The following is a 27,552-nucleotide window of genomic DNA, read 5'->3' as shown; positions in this document are numbered from 1 at the left end:
CTGAGGGGCCAGAATGAAAGTTTTTATGACGTCTTTTTTTGACGTCTTCTGGACATCCGATATAGACGAACACGTAGAATCACCAAAGGAGAAAAATCACAATTTTTAAGCCACCATCGTGGAGATGAGTGTTTGCTTTAGTTGGGCTCTTGACCCTTGCCTTATTAATATTAGAGTTTGTTTAGGCTGTTAACTGAGTCATAACAGCCAAACAAATAAAGAGAAATGATCAGGTGTTGATTATGTTTTCGCATGATCATTATTTGACCTGAATCACTGAACTCATTTAAAGCCCAATCTCTGAGTTAGATTTACATTATTGATTACAGCAGAACTGTGATTCTACAGCACACGATCAGCTTTATCAATATAATATAAAGGATTTCACATGATAAAATTTTTTTTCTCTAGGCACACACAGACATCAAGAATCAGCCTGTGAATCTCAACGACGGTGACAAGCAACATATTCTGATCAACAGATCAACTCTGAACATTAGAAAACAAGCTACTAAAAAGTCACATAAACAGAACAAAATAAAATATGAGAATAAAGGAAATTACTAAGACAATTAAGCTCATAATTTAATTATGCAGCAATGCATGATGGGAGCCATGGATGAATTTTGATTGGTGGCTCCCAGAATGCACTGCAACATGCTTTATGATGGTCACCACTGTTGAGATTCACGGGCTGATTCTTGATGTCTGTGTGTGCCTAAAATGAATACTTTTTTTTTTTTGTTCAACACACCTTTTCTGAAATTATTTGAATCATATTGTAAAAGCTGATCTTGTGCTGTAGAATCACAGTGATGCTGTAATCAATAATGTAAATCTAACTCAGAGATTGGGCTCTTCATGAGTTCAGTGATTCAGGTCAAATAATGGTTATGTGAGACCATAACCAACACCTGATCATTTCTCTTTGCTTGTCTGGCTGTTTTGACTCAGTTAAAACAGCCCAAACAAACTCTAATATTAATAAGGCAAGGGTCAAGAGCCCAACTAAAGCAAACACTCATCTCCACGATGGTGGCTTAAAAATTGTGATTTTTCTCCTTTGGTGATTCTACGTGTTCGTCTATATCGGATGTCCAGAAGACGTCAAAAAAAGACGTCATAAAAACTTTCATTCTGGCCCCTCAGTGGACGTCTTTTCAACCTGAGACAAGACCTCAAAAAGACGTCTTCTGGACGTAATTTGCTCAGTGGGTCTCGGCACGCTTACGTCAAGCATGAAATCTCAACCCTCGCATGCACGCGCAGGAGACAGTTGGTCGAAAGTTTAAAATGTTAAAATATTTGATATTTTTCTGACAAATACGTATCGTTTCACTTCAGAAGACATTGATTTATCCATTGGGGTCGTATGGATTACTCTAGTTATCACTGTATGTGCTGTTGATGCTTTTAGGAACACGTGAGCTTGCATTATAAAGCGTTCCCAGATGAAAAAACCTTTTTGTGTTCATCTTAAGAAGTAAAGTCGTATACATCTCAAATGGCATGAGGGTAAGAGATGAGTAAACGGTGAGCACATTTCCGGGTGTACTGTATTTTCTTTTAATACAGAATAGCAAAGGGGATTCCCTCTTAAAATTCATCAGTGGAAAGAAAGAAAAAGAAGAAGAGGAACAAGAGGAGGAGGAAGCCGAGCAAGAGAAACGAATAAGAAGTGTTGTAACTTTAAATCTGTTTTGAAATAAGTTGTTTTTCAAATAAAGGTTTCCAAGTCATATCAGATTGTTTGTGGGTTTTTTTTATTTTTATATTATTTTTTTAATTATCCTGTAACTACATGAAATAAGAGGGTAACAAGCTCCACTTTAATTTACGGCCCGTAATGTCATACTTACCCTGTAACTTAATGAAACAAAAGCATATTTCCCCATGTATTAAAAAAGATTGCTATAGTTCTTTCTACTTGCCTTGGAACAACTTAATCAGTGCACTTTCTCGACAAAATTGCTCCCAAATGTAAGATTGTTGTCTATCATAACAGTATAAGTACCACTTAGTTCTAAAATACTTACAGTATAAATAATTTGTTATTTTCCTGGTTGTTACTCCTTTATTCCCAAGACTTTACATATTGTTCCCCTATACTTACACATACTTACTGTATAAGTACACTATAATTATCGAAAGTTACACTGTAAATTCGTTGTAATTATGCAGTACTTTCCGGGCCGTAATCTAAAGCGTTACCAAAATAATAAATAAAAAACAACAAAAAAAACAAACCTATATTCTCTCTATTAGTCCTGTCTCTTTCAGATATTTCATAAGATGTTGGGATATTTCCCATGCTTTATCCCCAAGGAGATTCTCTACTTTGAACTTGAGCTTAGCTTAGCTTTATCTACAATTTCTGCTAATTTCTTTCTCTCCACCACATATCCTCTACATTCAATAAGCACATGTTGACCGGGAAAGAAGCACAATATAAAGGAAGCAGAACATGAGGATCAGGTGAACACAATCAAGATAACAAGGACTAAACAAGGGGGCGTGGTAACAGGGAAACAAGGAGGCGTGACGAAAGGAGCACATGGCCAAAACAAAAGCCCTGTCCAAATACCCACACTTGCGGTCTTTGCTCTTGACCACTTGCCTACTTATATGATGTATTTCCTGTATTTGCCTCAAGTGCTGAAGTAGGCGTGAAGACTGCAAGTGTATGTAGAACTTTTGATTACCCGATAGGACACACTTATAGTCTTGCAAAAAATGCAAATGTTTATAGAGCTTTTTTTTTTCTTTTTTTTCTTTTTTTTTTTATTATTTTCAGTGCTTTGCATTTTAAAATACACTTCTAAATATCTGTTCAGTGGTCGCAACTAACAGAAGACACAATATTAAAATTGTGGTGCTTCTTTAATTGATAAAATGCAGTTGCAAATGACGTACAAAATACACACAGCCTACCCATCTTTGCATCAATAAAATGTGCAACACTTTATATTTTACTACCAAATTATATGTAATATATAATTAATTTAACTTACAGTCGAATGTTTTCCTTGACATTTCGCGATTTCGGGGCATGTGAGTTCCCGAACATAATGCATGATGGGATACGCTTAGCCTAGAATACCGCTCAGAAGCGGTATTCAAGATAGTGTGGGTTTAGTGTGCATTAAGGGCACTGCACTTAGGCATTTTTAAGACATGGGACAGTCTTGCGCACTTACTTCCTGTCGCGTGCACACGCTCTCAAGTGGCCAAGACCGCAAGTGCATGGGTATTTGGACAGGGCTAATCTTAGGCTGAATCCCAAATGGCATACTTCTATTAGGGGTGGGAATCACAGATTAATGCACGATACGATACTGTCACGATATTTTGCCCACGATAACGATATATCACAACACCAGCGATTCTGTGACAGACGATATATTGCAAGAAAATCATCCACGATATATCACGATATCTGTAAATTAAGAAAAAAATTAATCAGAAAGTTATATGTTTATGTATTTTATTTATTAACGTATAGGCCTATTCTTTAAGCATGTACACAATGCAACTGTAAATTTTTCTGTACATCAACTTCTGATTCTAAAAACAACTTATTTTATGTAAACATTTTAATACTAAGACCTTAATTCAAAAGCATGCATTTAGATTAAGGTAGATTAAGGTGGGAATCAGATAATCATGTTTTTCTTCAAAAACAACACCTGATCAACATGCTCAGAACTGAGCAGACTCCTCTGAGCACTGATGATGTCCATGGCAGTTGAGAACATTCATTCTGCTGATACACTAGTCCCTGGGACACACAAATACCTTTGTGCCAGCTTGGAGAGGAGAGGGTACCCCTGTACCTGAGATTTCCACCATTGCAATGGATCATCTGTCAGTGGTAAAGCTGGAGTCTCTTGGTATCGTTTCATCTCTTGTTCAGCTATGGAGGCAGCTGAAGGCATGTACGTACTGGTACTACTGCTGTTGAACGTCTGTCCAAGGAGATCAGCAAGTGGAAATTTCCTCCTCTTTGGGCAGTGTGCAGTGGAAAGATCTTTTCCAGGCTCACTGTAGTCTATCATCCCCTCAGCAGCATACATGGTGCTTCCTTCCTGGTTAGGTTAGGATAAGGAGCGCTCTGAAATCTGTTGTCCATCAAGTCTGCAGCCTCCTGGAAGAAAAAAACTGTGGGACACCTGTTGCATTATTATTAAAAAAAATGCTCAGCAGTCTAATAAAATTATATAGATTTACATTTAAATAGCTAAAAATATTTTATAAGATAAAAATATTTACTTAATAAAATACATGGTGTATATTTTAGCAGTAATTTCATGGTTTTGAAGTATAAAACTTGAACTGAACATTTAAAGGACCATCTATGATTAATAAATGAATTTACCTTAAAAGAAGCTGCCTTTGACACCACTTTGGTATATGTCTCATACATGTCCTCTGGTGATAGGAAGAGCAGAGATTTAAACCTCGAGTCTAAGGCTGACGAAATGTAGAGGTTGCTTTTCTCCTCTGAAGAATTGTATCTCTTTGAGAGGTCTTGGTAGATGGCATTCTTTAACTCTTTGATAAGAGGGGAGTCAACAGTGCTGCTCATGTCACTCAACAGTTGGGTGTGAAGCGGAGCAATGATAGAAACTGTGGGGGTCCTCTCCTCACACATGACATTTGTTGCCACCAGCATAGGCTTGAGAGCTTGTACAACATCTTTAGCATTTGATATTTCAATCTCATTCAAGGTGTAGATGTCAGACACTCTTTCTCATCTTTAAAAAACAGCAGTGTGCAATTTCAGTTGAAAATAAGAAACTTTTCTTAAACCTTAAATAACAGGACATAACACATTTCAAAGGCACTTTAGTAGTAACAGTAATTAAAGTTATAATAACCAGCTTACCTCAGGAGATAAGAGGGCAGCTAAAGTCCAGAAAGAGCAGCCTAACATAGCTCCACTGCTGCTCCAGATGGATTAGAGCAGTGTGAAGAGCTGTGGCTATGGCATCCTCCGTAGTTCGATTTGGTCTGTATGCAAACTGGTGTGTGTCGAATATGGGTGGAAGGCAGGTACTGAAATGACTCCGGACCAGTTTCTCGAAACACTTCATCATAATGGTTGTCAATGCCACTGGGTTTTGTAGTGGGACTACAAGTGAGGACTTCAGACACGGTGGAATGGTTAGGATAAAGACTGGTTGAAGATATTAGTCCTGCAGTCTTCCTCGAATTCACTGCCCTCAGTGTGCGCCTCACCCCTTGCTCCTCCACTATGAAGATGTGGCTACTGTGAGCTTTTGGATGGAATGTGGCTGCCTCAGGAGACTCCACCTTAAAAAGGGCAAAGAAAGGGTTCCGCCATTGATGCATCACTATCAGCAACTGAGAGGTTGATAGATCTGTGATTGGTCATGTGCTGAACCCCCTCCCACACCTGCCTCATGTGAAAGTGGTCCTCGATTTTCCTCCTGTAAGCAGCCTTGGCCTCTCTGATGCCTCTTAAGTTAGCTCTGGCAGTGCTGTATTATGCCCTATCACCAGACCTGAGAGCAGTGTCCCTCTCCCTGAGCAGGCACTGGACTTCTCTTGTCATCCATGGCTTCTGGTTGGGATAGATCCTGATACACCTGTCCACGACAATATTCGTGCAATACTTAATGTAGCCAAGGACAGCTGCAGTGGACTCCTCCAGGTTCTGGGGTCGTATTCACAAAACATTTTATCTTACCACTAAGAGTTCTCCTAAATAGCAGTAAAAGTTCTTAACTAAGAGTTTTCTCTTAAAACCTATTCACAAAGCTGCTGAGACAAACTTTTACTAAGGAATAGACTGAAGTCTTAAGCTAAGAGTAAGGGCGGGGTTGACCTTGTTGCTATGGACTATACACACAGTGATTGGCTGATGGGGAGGAGTCAGTGATTTAATCATAGAAATATTGTAGAATGAGGTGTCATGTTTCCATATTAAATTAAAGGTTTTAAAATACAAATGTTGCCCTATTCAAATAAATATTTTTTAATAAAAATGTTGCCATATTCAAATAAAGGTTTTAAAATGTAGGCTAAGTGTCACTAATTAAACTTGTATATACAGTTAATTGTGGATCGCCTCTTGGATGTCTGCATCTCAAGATAATGCAAAATGCAAGAGACAAATTATGTTTTATAAACAAAGTTTGTGAGGAACACATTCAAACGGTCTTTCTAATCAGCTTGAGGAACACAGACAAGAGCCGACTCGCCTATAGTTACTTCGACAGTTTTCTGTTTCCCTTCACCAACCCGCTCCTCACTCTCGGCTGGGGATACGGGGAGAACTTTGAGTTTGAGCTAAATTCCAATCTCGGAGCCCTCAGTCCCATTGGACAATACACCAAATACGCTTATTATTTTTTTTTTTTAACTCTATTCAATCATTTGTAAATGTGAACTCATGAAAAACACTGCCACAGGTAACTGGACAATATTTATTTATTTGATAAAAGCGTATTTTTGGCGTCTCATCATAGATTCAAATCTATAAATCACACTATTGCATTTAAGAAAAGGTTCAGCACCCAAGGCTCTATCACTATTGCCTTTTTAGGTGGATTAGATTTGTTTGTGATTTGGTCTTAGTGACTTGAGTCATCTTGACTACTCCTAATGTTTCACATATTTAGGAGCTTTTTTTAGTGCTAAAATGCTTTGTGAAATACTCTTAGAGCAAAAATTAGAACTGACACGCTCATTATTTTTAAGAGTTTCTCCTAAATCAGCAATTTAGGAGCTACTTTTAGCCTTAAGATGTTTTGTGAATACGGCCCCAGTTCGTACTTGTTTGTACTCATCTCTGTGCAGCTCTAGAAACAACAGGAACTGGTCTGAGATCAGTGTGAAGACTGATGAGAGTATGGAGACTCTGAGGAGAGCTCTGACTCAACTGCAGGACACTCTACAGGAGAAACTCACAAACTGGTATGTTCTTGTGCCCTATTCAAGGGAATTAATTGACTATTGAAAATTGCATTGTGTTCTATGATAACATAAACCAATTACAAAATTATCATTTGTAATTAATTAGATGATTAAACATCTGCTTACAACATATGTAAGTTATTTGTAATCATAAATGCTAAATCAAATTGATAGGCATCATGAGATTAAGAGGAGAATGTATTCTTCATGGGAAGAGGGATATGTGTGAAATGTCTGGCTTTTAGCTCAAACAGCTTAGCAGCGCTGTGGGCTTTAATTTAAATTAAATTAAATTATTTACGCCACCCATTCCACTGCGTCTTCATGTACAGTTTTTCTTCAGTTTTTGACTTCTGTGTGCAGAAGTCATTCACCAGAGATGACAGCGTAAATTGAATGCCAAATTCAGAAATCACTTGTGCACATCAGGCAGGTAATAATAATAATAGTAATAATAAAATGAATAATAAATATCCTAAATAGGCTAAATAAATGAAAGTGGCAAGGCAGCAGACCAAATCAGTCGCCAGACCAGCGGGATTTCTCCCGGAGTTTCCAATGGCCAGTTTGGCCCTGTGGTCATCCCACAATACAAATTATGTTAAATTATCCTAAAAAAATAATTATCTTGACTGGGACCAGCTGCTGCCTGAAGTCAGCAGAGATAACCAGTAGAGCCTGGCTGATCTGACAACTCCACAGATTTTATTTTATTTTATTTTATTTTATTTATTTTGAGGGGCATGGCACTGTCTGCGTGAACACGACAATCATCCAATTGTGTTTGTGGCATTTTTTGGAGTTTAGAGTGTGAATTAACCTTTAAATGCATTAATAAGCTTATCTGGCTATCACCAGACCAAGCTCAATTTAAAATTGAACATTGGTCTGGGGAGTCTGTATATATTTTCTACTACACAAGAGGCGTGATCAACGAGCATTATTCACGCAATTGGATAGTCCTTCAACCAATCAGATCAACGATCCGGGTGACGTACTTTGGTTGTGGTTCGTTGTTTAATGTCATGCGTCTTCTGATTCCCCGGTTGCCTGTTTTGTTTTTTCTTTGTGTTATTTTGTACCTGTTTGTTTGGACTGATTTCATGGACTTTGACCCTTACCTGCTCTGTGGATTACGTTTTTGGATTACCCTTTAATAAATCTCTGCTGCACTTGGATCTACCTTTTGTCTTCGTGTTTACCGTGACAGAACGAACCACCATAACTACTAGATCCAGCAGCATGAGCGTTCGGATTTGTCCCCCAGCCTCTGTTGGAGAACGGATGGCTCTATTTTGGGCAGTGGTGGCGCTGCGTCAGGAGGGGAGAGAGGTAGGATGTTTTGCCCAGTTTTTCTGGACAATGGCAAGAGGGCTGCGCTATAATGATGAGGCGCAAAAAGGGATATTCAATGGATGCCTTGATGACCCTCTTCCTCAGTGTGAGTTGGAGGGGCTCCAGACCTTGGATTTTTGGGGCTTTGTCAGCTATCTCTCCCACAGAAGTCATTGGGCAACACATGCTCAGCCAGAGTCCGCTCCAGCTCGTGAATCCATTCCTGATGTCACTGAGGAGGTGGGCACTGAATCTTCGCTTCCCACACGGAAGAAGAGGAAGAGGAGGAGGAAGACTCCAGCCAGTGAGTCCGCTCCAGCCAGCGAGTCCGCTCCAGCCAGTGAGTCCACTCCAGAGCCCGCTCCTGCCAGTGAGTCCACTCCAGAGCCCGCTCCAGCCAGTGAGTCCACTCCAGAGCCCGCTCCAGCCAGTGAGTCCACTCCAGAGCCCGCTCCAGCCAGTGAGTCCACTCCAGAGCCCGCTCCATCCAGTGAGTCCACTCCAGAGCCCGCTCCAGCCAGTGAGTCTGCTCCAGCCAGTGAATCCGCTCCAGAGCCCGCTCCAGTCAGTAAGTCCGCTCCAGCCAGTGAGTCCATTTTGGGTGAGGCACCACCTCACCCTCATAAGCGGAGGAGAAGGAGGAAAAGGGCTTCCTCCATCCTACAAGGCCTGGAGACCACTCTAGAGGTTGTTCGTGGGTTCTCCAAGCGCCTTGCCCTGCCGGCGCCACCAAAGCAGCCCGAGCCCGCTGCCGTCCCGGAGCTGCCCGCTCTTCCCGATATGACCACGGAGCACCCTCGGTCGGCCCTGCTGCCGCCGCCCAGGCCTTCTGCCCTGCCCCCGCTGCCCAGGCCGTCTGTCCTGCCGCCATCGCCCAGGCTTTCTGCCCTGCCGCCACCGTCCAAGCCTTCTGCCTTGTCGCCTCTGCCCAGGCTACCTGAACCGTTGAGACCCGCCTGGTCTGTTCCTCCAGCGCCACCCTGGCATTCAGCCAGGACTCCAGAACCGCTGGAACCAGCCTGGTCAGTTCTTCCAGCGCCACCCTGGCACTCAGCCAGGACTCCAGAACCGCTGGAACCAGCCTGGTCAGTTCCTCCAGCACCGCCCTGGCTATCAGTTGGGGACCCTGGATCTGGCCTGCCATCCCTCCCCCTGATCCTCCTCCTGTCCACCTCCCTCCTGAGTTTTTGTTTTGTTTTGTCTAGTGGAGTGTCTGGTAGCCGCTCCTTTGAGGGGGGGTAATGTCATGATCACCAGTGAGAGTGCCCTATCAGCCACTAGAGGGCACTCCATCCCGGACTCTCATTTCCACCTGGTACATGGACTACAATTCCCATACACACTCACCGGACTCATTATCCAATGTCATTACACCCAGCTGTATTGTATCATGTCATTAGTGTCTGTCTATTTATATTGAGCTGTCTCTGTCTTTGGTTGTGGTTTGTTGTTTAATGTCATGCGTCTTCTGATTCCCCGGTTGTCTGTTTTGGTTTTTCTTTGTGTTATTTTGTACCTGTTTGTTTGGATTGATTTCATGGACTTTGACCCTTGCCTGCTCTGTGGATTACGTTTTTGGATTACCCTTTAATAAATCTCTGCTGCACTTGGATCTACCTTTTGTCTTCGTGTTTACCGTGACAGAACAAACAAGTTAAAGAAAAATAACACAAACCTTTTTCTAACTTTCAGTTTGAAGTAATATCTCTGAACACTTTCTGTTAACACAGGTCAGTCCTAAGCTCAGTTAACCCTTAAATGCATGACTGTTTCGCCAATCATTCTTACATATTCGGGTCTTTATCGACCCGGATCTATATCTACCACGGAAGGATCTCTACCTGTCGCGATAATATAAAACTCCTCTGATATTACAATAACAATTACAGAAGAATAAAATAAATCGTATTTTGTTACCTTTTGGAGCTTGAAAGGGCTCCGTTTGAGCAGATGTTTTATGCCATCATCACTGTCCACGTCAGAGCTCATTTGCCAGTAAATTCAGCAAATAATAGGCTAGTTTTATGTTTGAGGTCATGAATATGAGCCCATTCGCGATCTCAAACGTATTCTCAAAACTATATAATTTTCAACATCTTCAAAATCAATATTTCGATCGCTAACCGCTTCACCAGATTCATCCTGTAACAGTTACAGTCATATTTGATTGCTTTCAGTACTTGTTCTGCAGTAAATCGCTGAGCCATTTCATGTTTTTTTTATTATTTCGTTTTCTGTCTGAATGAGTCGTCACTTCAGCATTGTGTATCAGACATTGCCACCTTGTGGAATAAAGGTGAATTGCACTTATTCCGTCATCTAAGATTCAATTATTGTTGTGCAGAAAAAATATATGTACACTCATACACACCTCGGGTCGTTTGCGACCCTATACCATTTTTATAAAAAATGAATACAAAAAAAGGCATTCTTTTATAATTTTATGATTTTTTTCTTGTTATATTCTTTATAATGAATTGATTGAGGAATACCAAGAAGGTTGATGTCTAACTTTAAAAAATGAAAGAGGAGGAGGGTAATGAATGATGTCCCGGGTCACTAAAGACCCGAGGTATGCATTTAAGGGTTAAAGGGTTAGTTCACCCAAAAATGAAAATTCTGTCATTTATTACTTACCCTCATGCCGTTTCACACCCGTAAGACCGTCGTTCATCTTCGGAACACAAATTAAGATATTTTAGTTGAAATCCGATGGCTCATGAAGCAGTGTTTTGAAATCAACCATCACTAAGTCGTTATTTTGGGGTTTTTTGGCACTCCAAAAATATTCTCGTCACTTTATAATATTAATATTGAGCCACTGTACTCACATGAACCGATTTAAATATGTTTTTAGTACCTTTATGAATCTTGAGAGAGGAAATGTCATTGCTCTCTATGAAGGCCTCACGGAGCCATCGGATTTCAACCAAAATATCTTAATTTGTGTTCCAAAGATTAACAAAGGTCTTATGAGTGTGGAACGGCATGCAAGCTCTGAACTGCCCCAATATACTCCTGGTCTCAGGCACCCTCTCACAAATGAGCTACAGGTGGTGGTGATTTGGCCTAAGAAGAAGTAGAGAGAGAGAGAGAGAGAGAGAGAGCAGGCAAAAACACAGACACAGGGCATTCAACCACTCCCACCCCTTTGTAAACCACAGTAAAATAAATAATAATAAATCATAATCATAATAAAACGTCCTGGGACATAACAGACACTAAAAGTGGAACTTGAGGCCCACTCAGTGAAACATTCACTCATGGTTCTAATCTTTAGACCAAGTCTGCAAAACTAAAAGCACTTTATGTGCTTTAAACTCAGTTTGCTGCTGTAAAACAAACTTTTTGCAAAACTCTAAACACGGTTCTCTACATTAGACACATCACTCAAAACTACAAGCTCTTTTGTTTCATTTGAAAAACAATGCCATTTAAATTACTGATTACCTACACCCAGTGATCATGTGTGAGAACACTTAAATTGATCACTTAGAAATCAAAACTCAGTGTTTTGAGAAAAAAGAAATTATTTTTTCACCCCGTTGCATTTTATAGTGTAAATATGTATGTATGTATATATATATATATATATATATATATATATATATATATATATATATATATATATATATATATATATATATATATATATATATATATATTCACACACACACACACACACACACACACACACACACACACAGTGCTTTAGAAATACTTTTTTTTTTTTTTTCAACTGATTAAACACCAAATCCTTTCTTGTCACACAATTTCAGAAACCTGACACTCAAACACCAGAAACACAACAAATCTGCAAAACCATTCACCAATTCTCGGCTTTCGGCTTTTCACAAAAATTTAACAGGAAGTATCTTGATTTCCTTTTTCAAACACAACCATTGTTTCTGTCCAACTACACATGGTTGATGTATTTCTTTTCTTTCGTACTGTGTAATACTGTATTCACAACCATATTTGTGGCATTTTGCATGTTTGTTGTGTGTGCAATTTTTTGGATCTGTGTGTAGAATTTAAAAAAGAGGTGTGTAAGCAGTTGAAATATATATATATATATATATAGCAGCTTTACAACAATATTAAATTCAGATTCTGCTGTAAAGCAATTTTAACAAGATAGTAGTGTCATTATTCAGCTCAAGTCAGTTCAGTATTGATTCAGTTCAGCTCCATAACTGTACAATTCATCAGTTGTGCATACATAATGAATATACAGTGTATCTGTGCACATACATGAACATGACAAACTCCTGTGTGCTCCACTGTATGCTGAACAAGCAAAATATGCAATAGATTTTTTTTTTCTTTGTGCAGTTTGGCATGTATGTTGGTGATCATTTTATGTTTGTGTGTAAAAGTAGCAGTTTATATAGTTTTGCACAAAGTGTTTGCTTTTTTTCAAGATATGTGTGGCGTTTTGCATAATTGTGTGTTTTGTGGTTTTGTGTGTAGAGTTTTGAGAAATGGAGCCATATAGTTTTAAAAAAAAAAGGTTCAGTCGCATTGTTGGCGCGTTACTATGTTGAGGCAACTGAAATAGACTGCGCCTTTGACTACTGAAACCTGGTCTAAAGTCAATGGCGCAATATTTGTTTTGTTATTTAAAGAGCGCGCTATTATGCGCCTATATGTGGGCGCACAACGCGGATACACTCTGCTTATTACACACACACAGGAAAGCGCAGCAGCACACAAACATGCCAAATATTAAAAATAAAATGATTACAATGTAAAAGATTATTTTTGTGTGCATAAACATAAAAATGCTTTGGTGGAATCTTTTTCCTGCAGATGGTCTTTCCGCTTGCAAATTGCGCCTTGGGGCGTCATGCCATAGGGCGAGTGCAACTGGCTTTTAAAGGGAATTAGAGATGAGACGCCCCAAACAGACTGCGCCATTGACCAACTGACCAACTTACGCCATTTCCCCGTCCTTAAACTAGCAAAAGTGGATTCGGACACGCCCTAAGTGCACCTGTGCCGTGCGCTTTAGACCATGCGCTTAGATCGTTAAAATAGGGCCCTATATGTGACTTCCTTATTCTGAACAAACTCAAGCAGCACTCAAGTCTCAGCGGACACGTCTTCTGTCAGGCTCATGAAATGGATTCAATCTATGAAAATTCTGATATCATAAATACAACAATTTCTTCAGATGAAAAACGCTCTCCATTCAAAGGTAATGCTGGAGATGTTATCAGTCTATGCATTAGAATTTATATTTATAAGGTTTAGCATGTGTAGTAGTAACCAAGTAAGGTTACTTATGTTCATTAAACAATTACACATTTGTCAGACACTTTTGTTCAAAGAAGCTTACATTGCATTCAAGATTATTAATTCCTGGGAATCATACACTGTCGTTTAACCCCTTAACACCGTCCATATAGGGGACGCCTAAATTTGATTCACTTTATTACAATTAAAATCTAATCATGACAAATTATATATTGTTGGAAAGGTCTAAGACTCCTAAATAGATATTTGACCACTGTTTTTTGTTATAAATTATGTAGTAACAGTAATAGATTAATTTATGACAAGAGTGCACCTAAAAAATGTACATCATCTGACCTTTTTCACAAAAAGTATATTTTGTTGCCTTTTCCCTATAAAATATTTTAGTAATCATCATAAATTATATATCATTTGAAAGATTAAAACCTCAAAGTCCATCCTATGAAAACCATTTTGAAATCGGACATTGCATTACTATGGAATTTGTACCTCAAAATCTTTTAGCGGTCTCCTCGTGCGGGGTGTCTTACGGTCTTTTAGAATCGAAACTTTTTATAATCTTGAGAAAAGGCATATTGTTGGAAAGGTCTGAGTCTCAAGATTCCATATTTGGTGATTATTTTCTTATAAAAGTAATATTGAAAGAGAAATTTATGCATTTGTGACAGAAAAATGCATCAACATAATTCAATGGAGTTTGGGTGTCACCCGGTGGCTTTTTTTTTTTTTTTTTTTTTGGTATAACGCCTAAACAAAATTGCATAGGAACCTCAATTTTTTTTGATATCACCTTTAAATTTGGAACACAACTTATTGAGACATATGGCTTTAATTTTATAGCAATTTTGGATTAAAAACTATTTTGTAAAATATTTCTTTTATATAAAAATTTGTCTTCTTTAAAAAGAGACTTGCGTCTGGGGGGGGGTTAAGGGGTTAAATAAAAGAGTTCCGTCTTCCCTGTAGCTCTGACAGAAGATCATGATGATACCAACACAAAGCTCATGGATTAAGAAGGAAAAAAGAGTTCACATACAGTATTGAATGAAATATAGTTTAGATAAAAGCATCTGCCAAAAGCATAAATATAAATATCAGAATCGGAAAGATAGGTATGTTTGTACTTCCACAGTACAAACAGAATGACAGCGCAGCACAGATAATAAAAATAATAAAAAAAGAATATATAAATAGGAAATAACAATGCACAAAAATATATATATATAAAAAATACACAATATACAAAAAATAGACAATAGACAGTATGTACAGTATGTACAAATGCAAGGAAATGTAATTAAGAAGTATGGTGTGTGTTTATTGCCAGTGGGGGCATTAACTGTACATGAGGTGGAACGCCTGAGGGAAGAAACTGTTCCTGTTCCTGTTGTGGTGCCGACCAGACAGCAACAGTTGAAAGAAGAAGTTGCTTGAGTTTGAAGGGTTCAGAATTATTTTGTCAGCTCTTTTACTCACTCTGGATGATACAGTTCTTGGAGAGTGAAGAGGGGTGTGCCAGTGATTTGCTCAGCAGTCCGGACTATATGCCATAGTCTTCTGAGATCTGATTTGGTAGCTGAGCTGAACCAGGCAGTAATAGAAGTGTAAAGTTAATCATTTGACTTCCTGTGACTACACACTATAACACTATCCCCGGGTTTCAAAGACAAGGTTTACAGGGGGTTTTTTTTCAGCTGCTTACACACATTTTCAAAACTTGCCTCTTTTTTTCAATACTTTACACACAGATCCAAGAATTGCACACACAAAATGCAAAATGCCTCACATCTCTTGCAAAATATAGCACTGCATTCAAAATATCACAAACACATCTCAAAAGCAAACATTTGTCTCATGTTGCAAACACCTTTGCCATAATATTCTATTTTTGGATATATCATATACACACAGTTATTCAAAGCCTAAAGCTCTTGTTTCCTGAGTTCCAATGTACATTTCTGTACAAGACTGAAAATAACCCACTGAGCAAATTACGTCCAGAAGACGTCTTTTTCAGGTCTTGTCTCAGGTTGAAAAGACGTCCACTGAGGGGCCAGAATGAAAGTTTTTATGACGTCTTTTTTGGATGTCTTCTGGACATCCGATATAGACGAACACGCACAATCACCAAAGGAGAAAAATCACAATTTTTAAGCCACCATCGTGGAGATGAGTGTTTGCTTTAGTTGGGCTCTTGACCCTTGCCTTATTAATATTAGAGTTTGTTTGGGCAGTTAACTGAGTCATAACAGCCAGACAAGTAAAGAGAAATGACCAGGTGTTGGTTATGTTTTCACTTAATCATTATTAGACCTGAATCACTGAACTCATTTAGAGCCCAATCTCTGAGTTAGATTTACATTATTGATTATAGTGATTCTACAGCAGAAGATCAGCTTTATCAATATAATCTGAAGGATTTCACAAACAGTTGTTCTGAGCATAAAAAAAAAAAAAATTCTCTTAGGCACACACAGACATCAAGAATCAGCCTGTGAATCTCAACAACGGTGACAAGCAACATATTCTGATCAACAGATCAACTCTGAACATTAGAAAACAAGCTACTAAAAAGTCACATAAACAGAACAAAATAAAATATGAGAATAAAGGAAATTACTAAAACAATTAAGCTCATAATTTATTCATGCAGCAATGCATGATGGGAGCCATGGATGAATTTTGATTGGTTGCTCCCAGAATTCACTGCAACATGCTTTTTGATGGTCACCACTGTTGAGATTCACAGGATGATTCTTGATGTCTGTGTGTGCCTAAATTAGAAGGTTTTTTTTTTTTGTTCAACACACCTTTTCTGAAATCATGTGAATCACATTGATAAAGCTGATCTTGTGCTGTAGAATCACAGTGATGCTGTAATCAATAATGTAAATCTAACTCAGTGATTGGGCTCTAGACGAGTTCAGTGATTCAGGTCAAACAATGATTATGTGAAAACATAACCAACACCTGATCATTTCTTTTTGCTTGTCTGGCTGTTAACTGAGTTAACAGCCCAAACAAATTCTAATGTTAATAAGGCAAGGGTCAAGAGCCCAACTAAAGCAAACACTCATCTCCACGATGGTGGCTTAAAAATTGTGATTTTTCTCCTTTGGTGATTGTGCGTGTTCGTCTATATCGGATGTCCAGAAGACATCCAAAAAAGACGTCATAAAAACTTTCATTCTGGCCCCTCAGTGGACGTCTTTTCAACCTGAGACAAGACCTGAAAAAGACGTCTTCTGGACGTAATTTGCTCAGTGGGAATTGGCAGAGAGATTTTGAAAAATTCACGGTAAGCACAAAAGCAAGATTGAAACCAAACTATTTGTTTATTCATTTATTACTGTAAGCATTTGTGGTTGTGAATACAGTATTACATATGAAAGAAAAGAAATACATCAACCATGTGGACAGAAACAATGGTAGTTTGAAAAAGGAAATTAAGATACTTCCTGTTAGATTTCTGTGTGTTACATAGAGAATTGTGTATTGTGTTTTGCAAAATGTGTTTTATGAAATTGAGTCGAAGGCCGAGAATTAGTGTATGTTTTGCAGATGTGGTGAGTGGTTCTGCTGTTTGAGTGTCAGGTTTCAGAAAATGTGTGACATGTAAGGATTTTGTGTGTAAGCTGTTGAAAATAACTGTAAGCTAGTCCCAGACTAAAATGCATGTTTGAGATGTTTTAAAGTTTTTTAAGATTGCTGAAGCACAATTTTAATTTTGTCAAAACACTACACACAATTCACAGATCCACACACACAAGTAGAACACCTCAGTTCTTTTATAAAATGAAACACTTCATTCAAAACTTTACATTCATTTAACAAAACCCAACTTTGACACTGTATAAAACACACATGGTTCATATATTGATTCTGTTTGATTCATTTACTCACTGCTGTGCTCAATCTTAAACACTTGTAACTTTTATACTTTTGTAATGATATAGAAAATGGTATGTATTTGATATAGTTTAGTCTAGTTTTTTTTTCAGAGATATTGTTAGAGTAAATTACATGAATATATTAACAAAACACACACACACACACACACACACACACACACACAAAGATCAGTAGTGCACATTGATGACAATATTTATTTCTCACCACATTGTAAAACCATTCAATACATCCATGCCTTTTCAAAGGTTACATTTTGCACTAAAAATCAGAACATATTCTAAATACAGTATATTACACAAACAAAAACATTTGTGGAGACAAAACAAAAGCATGATTTTAAAAGAAAAAAAAAGAAAAGAAAAAAAAGAAAAAGAAAAAAACACCTAAGCGTCATCTCTTTGCCTAGCTGGATCTGGCCATAGCACTTCATCCACATCACAGGCGATGTCCTCTCTCACAAGACAGTACTTGCACCTGATTGTTGAGTTTACAGTTAAGCACCTAAGTGTCTGCAGACCTGATGGCCATGTTTGATCAATTGGTTTATTGGGGTGGTATTTTGGAAAGCAGGGTCTTGAAATGCCGATCGTTTGCATCCAGCCGCAGCTGATGTTGAACACAGCTGTTGCAATATTCATGTTCATCTGTTCAGGAAAAAGTAAACAAGTTTAAAGCACCACTCACTGGACATTTCACTTTGAAACTGTCATGAAATGTGCACGACGCAACATATTCTGCGCTTTGTAAAAATGTTGCCACAGGATTGTTTTTCTAATGAGTCTGGGCTGTAACAAGCTTAGTTCTTCTTTGCAGGAGAAAAACATGCAGATTCTTTTTATTTTTATTTATTTTTTTATTTTTTGCAAAATGCAGGAAAGAGCAGTAAACTACTCGAATTATGATATATTGTTTATAATGTAACAGTAAAGAATTATTTGTCCTTTACTACAAACTAAAATTACTGTAAGATGTTTGTTATGTCCCTGTTCAAATCAAAATGTCTATTTAACTTCGTCACCCAATCTCATTCTTATTCAACACAATGCACAAAAGTTATCTTATTTAACATAAATCATAATCTTAGAATCTCTGCAATGGATCAGCCTTTTCATTCTGTCTCCCAGGGATAAAGGGATACACATTCTAGACATCTTCAGATAGAGAGTATAATATTTAAGTATGTACAGTTAAAATCATACTATTTATTCATCACTTTTAGATCACCTATTTCTTGATTTTAAGTAACGATTAAGACTGCTCTATAGGTGCATATTATACAGGTGCATATTCCAATTAGTTATATTTTAACAATTTCAGTATTCATTTCATAAATCTCAGGATAACATATAGTTTATGTCAATTTTAATTTTCAAATCAGAATCAAAACCCATACTAACCATTTTCGTAACGAGCTCTACGCATTTCTTTGAAGGGAGAGCTTCAGAGCAGAGCTGCTTACAGCGTTTGATGTCTTCTGTCTCGTTGTTTCAGCACAAATTACTTGGTTTGTCAGCCATTTTTTTTCATTTCCTTTCAAATGGGACTGTCTAATCACTATATATATATATATATATATATATATATATATATATGAAAAGTTTATTTGCAAAATCAGATAACTGTTTTTTTATTGTGCATTCCAAGTAATATCAATCAAACTGCAGTTGGGTTGTTTTGATTAAGTAATAATAACTCTAAAAAATACAGGTAAATTAAAAAATTAAAGTTCATTGAAAGTATGTTTTATATATATATAGTATAATTTTTTTTTTTTTTTTTTGGCAAAAGCAGATAACTCCAACAGCCGTTTCTTGGCAAAAGCAGATAACTCCACATTTCATGTTTCATAGTTAAACAAAAGTATTTAAAACACACTCAAACACACATGTGCACACACACACACAGATCGGCACACAAGTACACACACACAGACCCACACGCGCACGCTCTCACACACACAAGCAAAAGGACAACCAATTTTTCAGCATGTAAGTCTTGTATGGTGTACAAGGACTCACTTCTGTACACAAACAACAAGGACGCTTGTCGGCTTCTGCTGTAAAACGTGAACTTGCGATGATATGAAGATATGAAGAGTTCATTTATATATATATATATATATTGTAGCACACAGAATCTTTGTAATTGTTTTTGAAATTGCTGTTTATTATTTTGCACTGCAGTTCTAGGGTTAAGGCAGGAAGTTAATGAGCCCGGAAGAGAGGCGGACAGAGAGTGAGTTAGTCTGATGCGGGTGTGTTGCAGTTGTTCTGCATTCCGATTAAAACAGTTCAGAACGAAGCCTCCCTTGTCTGTCGTTCCTCAGATACTACACTGGTGTCAGAAGTGGGATGTCGGAACGCGAATTAGAACGCGTCCTGCGCGATTTAAGCAGTCTCGTGGATGAGATGCGAGACGACGTGCGAAGCCGCGGCGGGAAAAACACCGCGCCTGCCGAGATGCGGACACCCGCGCTGAGAGAGAGAGAGGTGGCTGGGGCCAGTGCACAAACTTTCCGCCCGCGGGAGTGCCGCGATCGTTTCCGTGACGGCTCAATGGACTCTTTAGAGGCAATAGCACGAGATCCATGCGAATTGGAAGTGAGCCAAAATGAGGACATTGCTTCAGCCGGTGAGAGTGAATATGCTGGTTTTGAATTGTTGAGAAAGTGCCATTCCCCCATAATGGGAAGTTTGGGTGCAGCAGTGGAAATTCTGCCTGGAAGAGAGGTGAACAGGGTTGATTGCAGCTCAGCGCGGGTTCATGTTAAGCTGCCCAGGTATGACGGATCTGTGCCACCTGAGCCCTATTTTGCACAAGTACAGCTGGCAGCCTGGCGTGCTGGGTGGAGTAAAGAGGATTCAGCGGCTCAGCTGGCATTGGCGCTGGAGGGGCCAGCATTACAAGTCCTGCTTGACCTCACACCAGCAGAGCATAGAGACTACGAAACTCTTACGGGGGCACTTGAACAGCGGTTTGGGGTGCGGCAAACAGCAGAGCAAAGACGGGAACAGCTGGCTGGTAGACGGAGGAAAGAAGGGGAGAGTTTGGGTGCTTTGGCCGCGGATGTGAGGTTCTATGTGCGGCGTGGGTACCCGCAATGCACCGCAGCTGCCCAGGAGGAGCTGGCTCTCCACGCATTCCTGCAAGCCCTGCTTCCGGAGAAGCTGCGACAGCATGTTCGCTTATTTGCCCCACAAACACTGGCTCAAGCATTGGCAGAGGCTGAGCGAGCGGAGTCTGTATTTATGACAACATGAGCGGCAGCCCCGTTTTACCACCCTCCTGCCCGAGTTCGCCAGGCCGAGCATACTGATGTCGACAATACTGAAGGGATATGTCGTATGGGTGATTATATGCAACAAGTCGAGAGCAGAGAACGGCCCATGAACCGGCGAGGGCGTTCTACACGAGGGGATCCATGTTACCGTTGCGGGGAAGCAGGACATGTGGCCCGTGATTGTCCCGCCCCTACGCCTTTGCCCCGCAAGCCTGCTTTTTCGGAAAACTAGAAGAGAGCGGTCGGGCGGAGGGACGGCCGCTCCCACCACAGTCTACACCCCTCCATGGAAAATGTTCACTAGTGGGCCACACCCAGGGTTTATATGTGTTGTGTGTTCTAAATGGCTATGCCTGTAAGGCCCTCATTGACACGGGGTCCACCATTTCCATTGTTCGGCCGGGAATCCTACCTGGAACAGAAGGGTCAACCCCAGCTGGGTGGTCAGCTACTGCGATGTAGTAGAACTGTAACTGGGGAGCGGGCTGCCCTCAAAGGAGGGAAGTGCCTACAGGTGACAGTGGGCAAAGGTGTTTTCGTCCATGAGTTTTGGCTGGCAGACATAGAGGATGCTTGTATTATGGGACTAGACTTTTTGACACTGAGTGGGGCCTGTATAAATGTGGCTGGAGCTTACCTTCAGATTGGTTATGAAGTCGTTCCCCTACAGAAAGGGAAAAAGACAGTTGATGTGCCCTCAGGCCAAGCGGGAGGGGAAGCAGCTGGGCAGAATAAGCAAGCACCCACATGGAAAGCTACCCCTGTCGATGTTAGCACCGCTCCAGTGCCCACCCTGTCAAAAGAGACTGTACAGGCCGTACAGGAGTTGTGGCAACGGTGCAGTGAAGGACTTACCCCCAGCCAGCGTCGACAGTTACGGGAAGTACTTGACCGCAACCAGGATGTTTTTGCGGCACGAGACGAGGACTGTGGACGAACGGGGCTTGTACAGCACGACATCTATACTGGTGAAGCTCCGCCCATCCGGCTACGACCCCACCGGTTAGCGCTGGCTAAACAGACCGCAGCAGAACAAAAGATCCAGGAGATGGAAAAAGCAGGAGTAATTGAGCCTTCCAACAGCCCGTGGGCAGCCCCCGCCGTGCTGGTCAAAAAGAAGGACTCCTCCTGGCGGTTTTGTGTGGACTATCGCCGCTTAAATTCTGTCACGAGAAAAGACTCTTTCCCGCTACCGCGAATCGACGACACCCTGGACTACATCGCGGGGTCATGCTGGTTCAGCTCCCTTGACCTCCGGAGCGGGTACTGGCAGGTGGAGTTGGCTCCGGGGGCCAAACCGAAGACTGCTTTTACCATCGGCCAGGGGCTATGGCAGTTCCGGGTAATGCCGTTTGGTCTCTGTAATGCTCCAGCCACCTTCTCCCGGTTGATGGAGCAGGTCCTGGCAGGTATCTCTCGCCGCTGTTGCGTGGTGTATCTGGATGACTTGTTAGTGCATGCACCAGACTTTGCGGGAGCACTGCAGCACCTCCAAGTGGTCTTCGCTGCTATCCGCCGAGCTGGGTTACGACTCAATCCAAAGAAATGCCATCTACTACGGGAAAAGACCACCTTCCTGGGGCATGTAGTGAGTGCTGCAGGAGTTGCCACTGACCCAGCAAAAGTAGCAGCAGTGAAGGAGTGGCCTATCCCAAAGAACATTGCGGAGCTACGGAGCTTTCTGGGATTAGCATCATACTATCGACGTTTTGTCCAGAACTTCTCCACCATTGCTAGCCCGTTGCACCAGCTAACGAAAAAGGGCCGACCCTTTATCTGGGATGAGGTGTGTGAGGCCGCCTTCAACCACTTACGTGAAGTATTGACCAAGGCTCCAGTGTTAGCATACCCTAATCCAGACCGGCTGTTCATCATTGACACTGATGCCAGTAATGTTGGTGTTGGCGCAGTGTTATCCCAGGAAGATAACGATGGAGAACATGTTGTTGCATACTTCAGCCAGGCTCTGAAGAAGGCAGAGAGAAACTACTGCGTTACCCGCCGAGAGCTACTAGCGGTGGTGCTGGCACTCCGGCACTTCCGGCCCTACCTGTATGGAAAGAAGTTCCGGCTGCGGACAGATCATGCCTCCATCACCTGGCTATTAAGTTTCCGAAATCCTGAGGGTCAGGTGGCTCGGTGGCTGGAGATTCTCCAGGACTACAATTTTGAAGTGCAGCACCGGGCTGGCTGGCAACATGGAAACGCGGATGCCCTGTCCCGCCGTCCCAGCGAAGTAATCGACTGCCGAAATTGTCGGAAGCAGGAAGAACGGGAAAAGGCCATCAACGAAGCTATGGTGTACCAGGTGGACAGAGAGGATAAGGCCTGCGACCCCCTGGAACCTCGTGAGTTGCAACTGCAGCAGGAGGCAGACCCTGCCTTAAAGAGACTACGTGAGTGGTTGGCAGCAGGGCAGCGGCCTGAGCGGCAGGAAATAATGGCTTTCGGACCGGAAGTGAAAGCCTATTACTCGCAGTGGGCCACCCTTACTCTCCGTGATGGTCTGCTTTACCGTCAGTGGCAGACACCCGATGGTGAGGCTACCTTACTGCAGTTGCTAGTTCCCCGCTCCTTGCGACGCCAAGTCCTACAGCTCGTGCATGGTTCAGTGGGGACGGGGCATTTTGGAGTTGCGAAGACCCTACGGAGATTGAGAAGCCGGTTCTATTGGGCAGGATGCCGGCTGGACGTCGAACTCTACGTCCACTGCTGTGATGCATGCACGGCCAAGAAGGGACCCACACGGCGACCCCATGCCCCGCTGCAACAATACTTGGTCGGGGCTCCCATGGAGCGCGTGGGGGTTGACATCCTGGACCCTTCCCGGGTCTCAGAGGCTGGGAACCGTTACATCTTAATCGCCATGGACTACTTCACCAAGTGGCCAGAGGCATATGCAATACCTGACCAGAGTATGGCCACCACGGCAGAGAAGCTGGTGGAGGAGATGTTCTGCCGATTCGGAGCCCCAGACGAGATCCACAGTGATCAGGGACGTAATTTTGAAGCTGAAGTATTCCAAGAGGTGTGCCGACTTTTGGGGATACGCAAGACGCGCACAACTCCCCTTCATCCACAAAGCGATGGATTGGTGGAACGCTTCAACCGTACCCTGACCACCCAGCTAGCTATCCTAACCAGTGAGCATCAACGCGACTGGGACCGGCACATACCCCTGGTTCTGTGGGCCTACCGAACAGCAGTTCAAGAATCTACGGGTTGCACACCAGCTACGCTCATGTTTGGCCGGGAACTACGAACACCGGTGGAACTGGTCTTTGGCCCCCCCCCGAACCAGAAATCCCTGGGGGGCCGGGGTTGGAGTATTTGCAGAAGCTTCGGAACAGACTCCATGTAGTGCACGAGGGAGCCCGGGACCGGCAGGGAGCTGCATCAGCCAGGCAGAAGCGGGCTTACGATGTCCACAGTAATGACAGAGACTTCGCTTCTGGTGACAGAGTTTGGGTTTACTCCCCAAAAAGGAAAAAGGGCTACTCTCCGAAACTATACAGTCACTGGCATGGCCCATGTGAAGTGCTGGCCAAGATTTCTGATGTTGTGTACCGGGTCAAGATGGGAGGGCGACGACGGCGAATGGTAGTGCTCCATCGCGATCGACTTGCCCCGTATCAGCCCATGGTCAGGGAGCGTTCGGAAGAGAATCCAGAAGAGGAAACAACACAGGCTAGCGCAATGCCATACACAGCGTATTCCCCAGCTAGCCCACCTGCTACGATGGGGGAAGGACGACCACAGCGACAACGGAGGAAGCCAAGGTCCTTACAAGACTACATCTGTGACGCTGCTCATTTATAAGAACAGATGAAGGACTAAAGTTGTTGCAAATAGAAGTTGCTGTGCGCTACTGAGCTCTTTTATGGACACTGGGACAGTTGTCTCTTAAGGGGAGGGTAGTGTAGCACACAGAATCTTTGTAATTGTTTTTGAAATTGCTGTTTATTATTTTGCACTGCAGTTCTAGGGTTAAGGCAGGAAGTTAATGAGCCCGGAAGAGAGGCGGACAGAGAGTGAGTTAGTCTGATGCGGGTGTGTTGCAGTTGTTCTGCGTTCCGATTAAAACAGTTCAGAACGAAGCCTCCCTTGTCTGTCGTTCCTCAGATACTACAATATATATATATATATATATATATATATATATATATATATGAAGAGTTCATTTGCAAAAAAACGATAAACGCCATTTAAAAAAAAATGAACTAAGTGCTGTGCATTATTCTCCACATAGCACGTTCTGTACCCTAAATCCGTTTTGTCAGAAAAGCCAGTTTTGTCCACTGTCAGGCATCGCAAGTTCACGTTTTACAGCAGAAGCCGACAAGCCCCTTGTTGTTTGTGTACAGAAACCAATAAGTCCGTTTTAGCGAATCAGCGCGCAGTATTCAGGTCAGATGACAAGGCTTCTAGTCACTTCAAAAAGACGCGATAGCTGAGGGAAGTTCTGTCAAAGCTGACTGAAGTCGAGGATATATAATTTCGACTCCTGTAAGTCCTTGTACACTATACACGACTTACGTGCCTAAACCTTGGTTGTTCTTTTGCGTGTGTGTGCGTGTGTATGTGTGTGTGTGAGAGAGTACTTGTGTGCCGATCTGTGTGTGTGCGCGCGTTTGTGTGCACACGTGTGTTTGAATGTGTTTTAAATGCAATTACAAAGCAATTACTTGGCTTTTGTTTAAAGGTGCTAAAGAGGATGTTTTGTTTTATACATTTTTGCAATATTACTTGAAACTGTCTTTACTAACATATAAAAGACTATTTATTAGGTGCACTGAAAGTAATAATATTAATATACATCATCTGTGCACGAGGTAGGGCCTTAAAAACATCAGCCAATCGTTTACGCGATCATCGCGTAAACGATTGGCCCTCTGGCTTGTCAATCACTGCCGTGACGTTCCTTGTGAGAGACAAATGCGGCTGCACTCTCCAGTAACTTTCCACACTTCACAGGCGCTGCATGCAATGTTTTTGTCAAGAGACAGGAATAACAACTGCAGATTATGAATTACCTGCGGTGAGTCCGACATAATGAATCCAAAAAACACACGACACAGTGAATGCCGGTGGTAAACACTCGTGTTCCAATACTCGTGCATGAGTTTTGGGAGGCGTTCCTTTGAAATGAGCTGTGAAGGAGGGGGGCTGTTCTTACGCATGCGCTCATTTCAAAAACTCGGTAACAAGTCTTTGGATTCTCAGTTGACGAAAAAATCCTCTCTATCACCTTTAACTCTGAAACATGAAATGTGGAGTTATCTGCTTTTGCCAAAAAACAGCTGTTGGAGTTATCTGCTTTTGCCAAAAAAACGACTGTTGGAGTTATCTGCTTTTGCTAAAAAACAAACTTTTAATATATATGAAAAACATACTTTCAATGAAATTTATTTTTTTAATTTACCTGTATTTTTTAGAGTTATTATTACTTAATCAAAACAACCCAACTGCAGTTTGATTGATATTACTTGGAATGCACAATAAAAAAACATGATTTGTGAGAATTAATAAAAATGGAGTTAACTGTTTTTGCAAATGAACTCTTCATATATATAAAGGGAGAACAATTGAGAGAGACCTTACTCTCCAGGATACACTGCACGATTTTTGGCTGTCCCAGACAAAAGATCGCCATCGTGAAACAATCGTGGAGATTTCTGCGATTGTAGCTCTTAATCGGTGGTCCTTTGTCGTACAATGGGAGCGGTTCAAATATGGCCGTTTTCCCAGCTTTGCGTCCAAAGATAGCCTACGATCATTTTCTGACAGAAATTCAGCATGATCAACGCACAGTGTGTTTGCTGCTACGACCTACGTCTACTGAGCAGTCAATAAAAATACAACATGAAATCAAAGCGACATGGCGCTAAAACTTAAAACTGCTTACCTCAAGCTCTTTCCCCTTCTTCTTTCGCCGCATCCTTTTTATTTTCAGCACAACTTCCAGCTACAACTTCCAAAGTGTGATTCAACATGGTGATTTGTTTACCACTAGCGCATTCTGATGACATTTTATTCTTCTATAGAAACTTGGATCGTAACCTACAAATCAATAGGTGTCAACATTGTACAGTCTACATGCATGTCGTACCCAAGTTTAGTAGATCCATGTCGCACAGTGTGATGAAGTAATGATCTTATAGGATTGCTAAAATCGTGCAGTATATCCTGGGCTTAAAGCGCACAGATCTTTTATCCTAACCCATATCAGAGGGTTGATAACTAATGAAATGAACCTATTGTCCAACTAACATCTGCACTGTATATTCAGACTCCATGCTCTCTGTCCCCTTACCTAACTGCTGCAGTCATCACTACAGAAAGCTAATTTCTGAAAGCCAGTTTCTGATCCTTCAGAAATCCTATAACTTCTCTCTTGGACCAATCGTTTAATCCTCTTAATTTATTTCCAGTGCTTTGGAAATATTTAACCTCACTCCAGGAGATGGATTCTTCAGGAGAGAACTGTGACACAGAGAACATCCATCTGAAAATATTAAACATCAATTTTATAGTACAGACTTACAAATATGCCTTCAATTTCCCTTAGGATTCTTTGAGATTCCAGCAGTGAAACTCTGGGCCCTCAAACGTTCTGCCCTATTCTCTAAAGACTTTGGGGTAGGGAACCAGTCTTTGGAAACCTGGAAGATCAACCTCAATCGTTCTCAGGTCTAGACGAATCACACGCTTAATCCCATCCTCATCGCCAGTTTGTTGTGTAAATTATTTATTTGTTGTTGAGACTGTAATGAAATCTCAGATCTTTGTTTTTAAAGTATTTATTCTTGCAAGAATGGTCGTTCATG

The 27,552-nt window shown here is 41.2% G+C and overlaps 1 protein-coding gene across 2 annotated transcripts in view; it reads left to right on the top strand.

Moving 5' to 3' along the window:
- Window positions 1-13,323: 13,323 nt before the first annotated feature.
- LOC125276159 (zinc-binding protein A33-like) overlaps window positions 13,324-27,552 on the top strand; it is a 38,781-nt gene continuing 24,552 nt past the window's right edge. For both annotated transcript variants that reach the window (XM_048203664.1, XM_048203663.1), the window contains exon 1: window positions 13,324-13,474. In XM_048203664.1, coding sequence (XP_048059621.1) covers window positions 13,399-13,474 — 76 coding nt within the window. In that variant the 5' untranslated portion in view covers window positions 13,324-13,398. The remainder of the gene's footprint in view (window positions 13,475-27,552) is intronic.

Source organism: Megalobrama amblycephala, linkage group LG9 (assembly GCF_018812025.1).
Source record: "Megalobrama amblycephala isolate DHTTF-2021 linkage group LG9, ASM1881202v1, whole genome shotgun sequence".
Lineage (NCBI taxonomy): Eukaryota > Metazoa > Chordata > Actinopteri > Cypriniformes > Xenocyprididae > Megalobrama > Megalobrama amblycephala.
This window is presented reverse-complemented; position numbering and strand designations above follow the sequence as displayed.